Consider the following 3,896-nt stretch of genomic DNA (forward strand, 5'->3'; position numbering starts at 1 on the left):
TACTTACTAACACAGTAACTGCATGGATGATGGCTAGTTGCACAAGCAAATGACCAATGAGACATTTATCTGGCACTTAACTGTAGTTACAGTGACTGCCAGTGAAAATGTAGACACACAAGGTGGGTGAGGTAATACCTTTTACTGGACCCACTTCTGTTGATGAAATTATAGTAATTACATTGTAACTAAATGGAATTGTAGGTGTGCCATTGTGCAAGGATTTCTCTGAAAATTAGGCCAGGGAATGGTGTAATTTAGGGCCTATTTTGAGTCATCTCGACACCAGGGTACCCACCTTCTGAACTGGCTGAGTACAGCTGGACTGCATGAGCCACAGATAAAATTCAAGTCAGATGGGAACATTCTAGGACATTTTGCAAGGGGATTTTTGTCCTTTCATAGGATGGGCTACATCTTGGAGAGGTTTTTGTGGCCCATCTCCCCTCCTGTTCTTCCCCAGCCTAGTTACATGATGTCTATGGCAACTACAGCAATTGATTAAATGGAACAGTAGTATTGGGAACATAATGTTGTTTTTTGTTTGCTTAATGGAATTGAGCATTGTGGGGGGGGGAAGGGGTGAGCTAGCCCCATGTGACCAGCCAGCATTGTGCAGCCCAGAGTTTGGAAACCTCTGTTTTAATACATCTCCCTGCACTTACAGCAAGGAGTTGTTCCCTAGTGCAGTGGCTCTCAACCTTCCAGACTGCTGGACCACTTTTAGGAGTCTGATTTGTCTTGTGCACCCCTAAGTTTCACCTCACTTAAACTACTTGCTTACAAAATCAGACATAAAAATACAAAAGTGTCTCAGCACACTACTACTGAATAATGGTGTACTTTCTCATTTTTTACCATGTAACAAAATAAATCAATTGGAATATAAACGTTGTACTTACATTGCCGTGTACAGTGTATAGAGCAGTATAAACAGACCATTGTCTGTATGAAATTTTAGTTTGTACTGACATTGCTAGTGCTTTTTATGTAGCCTGTTGTAAAATTAGGCAAATATCTAGGTTAGTTGATGTACCCCTGGTTGAGAACCACTGCCCTAGTGTAGTACTTTTTGTTTAGTTCTAAACATCAGTGATACGGCTCTCCCAATCTTCCTGTGGAGACTATCAACTTTAAGTAGCTCATGCCATTAGAAAGCTTCCTCAGATTCAACCTACATTTACCCTTTAATCCTACTACTCATATGGAAGAGGCTTGATACAGGGATAAATCTCTAATCCTCCACTTACATATGCTGAGAATATCACTAACCCTGCTCTCTAGAAATGACACTCGCATTGGTGTACTAATATGCCCGGTGTCTTAGCATTGTGCATAGGTAATACGGCACCCTACCTCAAATAACTAATGCCATTCTTGCATGTTTAAATTAGTAAAATTTCCTATTAGCGCTTCAAACTGTCTTTCAGGATACGACTCTGCACAAGTGTTACTGAAAGTGAAGTATCTCGAGCCACGAACCTTTTAAAAACAAATATGCTGTTACAGCTTGACGGTAAGGTTAAAATTGGGATTTTTATTCTCATTTTACTCATATGTTGATAACTAGAGTATTTTTTGCCTTTATTAGGGTCCACCCCCATCTGCGAGGACATTGGGAGACAGATGTTGTGTTACAATCGTAGAATTCCAATTCCTGAACTTGAAGCAAGAATTGAAGTAAGTAATGCATGTGTTGTATTTTTAAATGAAGAATGTTAATGTAGCAACTTAGCCGTATAGAGCAGGGGTGGCCAAACTGTGGCTCGTGAGCCGCATGTGGCTCTTTTACAATTGAAGTGTGGCTTGTGAAGCTTCCCCCATTCTCCGCCTATCAGACGGGGGAGGAGGGGAAGCTCGGGGCTCTGCAGCTGGGTAGTGGGGCTTAAACCCCAACCCCCACCCCCCCCCTTCCCATGGGGTTGAAGTCCCAGCAGGCGGTCCTGGCTCTCAAACTTTTGAAGATTCTCATTTGCAGTTCAGAGGGTCAGTAAGTTTGGCCAGCCTGGTATAGAGGATGAAAGGTTGTCTGAAACTTTGCTAGTTTGAGAACCATTGTTCTAGAGGGCTATTTACTGAGGTGGGCCATATCCACACAGTGTATATATACTATCTCTGTATGGCCCTGAGTATGTCACATAGGTCACAGCTGTGTGCGCTGATTGGGCCGCAAGCAGCTCATGAGTTGAACTGCTGCTCTAGAAAGACATGGCAGCTAACTTACTAGTTGATTAGCTGTAGAATCATTTTATTATAATAATTCAACTCTGGGCTCTAATAGTTAATATTTTCTTAACACTTTTCAGGCTATTGATGCCCGGACCATAAGAGAGATTTGCACAAAGTACATTTATGATAAGTGCCCTGCCATCGCTGCTGTGGGTAAGCTTATTCTCCTTCACTGTTTCCTCACCATGCCAAGCTGCAGCTTAAATGGATGTCTTGACTTACTTTTTTTTAATTTCCAGGTCCGATTGAACAACTTCCAGATTACAACAGAATCCATAGTGGCATGTACTGGCTACGTGATTAGGAACACATGATAAATGTTTTAATGAAGATACCAGACTTCTAAAGCAGTTGTCACAAGGCATAAAGACAAACATATTTGATCTCTTCCCCTCTCCCCCCAAACCTCCCTCCTCCCCCCCCCCCAAATTCAGTACCAAAAATTACATAAATGTCACTTAGGCGAAGTCACCTTGACAGTTATTCTCAGTCCTTACACCCTTTTGTACTTGGAGAAACTAATTTCAGAAAGTTAACATTTATTTGTGTAATTTGTCTAAAGAATAAAAACATGTACAGTATTTGCATTTTTATTATAAAACAGAACACAACAAGGATTGTCACTGAGTCTCATTTCTTTGCTTTAGCAGCATTCAACACTTGTTCTTGGGCAGCTTTCTTTGCTTTAACCATTTCAACAAGTTCCTGCAGCATAAAAGAAACAAATTGGTATATTTAACCAATTAAATTGTCAGATAGCTAATCATATGGTGACTTAACTCTGGATAGACAAGGGCCTGCCTTTGGAAAATACAAGTATTCATTTGAGTGGATAATTCTGAGAAGGCAGAGGCTGACTATCCAAAGCCAAGATGTGACATGACTAATCAGTTATGCTCCCTTTCCTACAGCTTGAAGGGCTGCCTTCCTCCTTTCATTACTGTGTTAACACTGTGTCATGCTTGTTAACCTTAATTTGTGAGATAAGATAGGTAATTTTTTTTTTTTTTATTTGGACCAACTTCTGTTGGTGGAAGCGATAAGTGTCACAGAGCTCTTCTTCAGAGGAAGGTAACCAGTGTCTTAAGGCCAGTGCTGCACTAAAAAGTTAAGTCAACCCAGCTACATTGCTCAGGCGATTCGAAAAATCCACATCCCTGAGTAATGTAGTTAAGTCAGCCTAACCCCCCATGTAGACAGTGCTAGATCAGTGGGCAAGTTCTTCCGTCTACTTAACTACTGCCTCTTGGAGGTGGCTTAATTACAGTGACAGGAGAACCCCTCCCAGTGCTGTAGTGAGTGTTGACATAGCTTAAGCTGAATACAAGCTGTAGGAGACCACTTAAAATGAAGGCCAGGTAAGGGTTAGCAAGCAATAAGATGTTACAAATTGATGGCTCATTATAACAATTTGTAACATACCTTTATTGCCCACTTAATTTTAAGCAGTCTCCTTCAGCATATATGAACCCCTTGTTTCACAATAACGAGGAGGCCGATGGCACCTTAAAGTCTAACCGATTTATTTGGGCATAAACTTTTGTGGGTAAAAAACCCACTTCTTCAGATGCATGGAGTGAAAATTACAGATGCAGGTATTATTATACGTGAAGAGAATGCCTGGATCTGTAATTTTCACTCCATGCATCTGAAGAAGTGGGTTTTTT

General features: G+C 41.0%; 1 protein-coding gene across 1 annotated transcript; it reads left to right on the forward strand.

Annotated features, from left to right (window-relative positions):
* The first annotated feature begins 1,355 nt into the window (after positions 1-1,355).
* LOC113409219 (mitochondrial-processing peptidase subunit beta-like) lies at positions 1,356-2,634 on the forward strand. Its single transcript, XM_026662894.2, has 4 exons — positions 1,356-1,516; positions 1,592-1,680; positions 2,307-2,382; positions 2,469-2,634. The coding sequence occupies exons 1-4, from the start codon at positions 1,498-1,500 to the stop codon at positions 2,531-2,533; spliced, it is 249 nt and encodes an 82-aa protein (XP_026518679.1). The 5' UTR covers positions 1,356-1,497; the 3' UTR covers positions 2,534-2,634.
* The last annotated feature ends 1,262 nt before the right edge of the window (positions 2,635-3,896 follow it).

Source organism: Terrapene carolina, unplaced genomic scaffold, assembly GCF_002925995.2.
Source record: "Terrapene carolina triunguis isolate 2854851 unplaced genomic scaffold, T_m_triunguis-2.0 Scaffold31186, whole genome shotgun sequence".
Lineage (NCBI taxonomy): Eukaryota > Metazoa > Chordata > Testudines > Emydidae > Terrapene > Terrapene triunguis.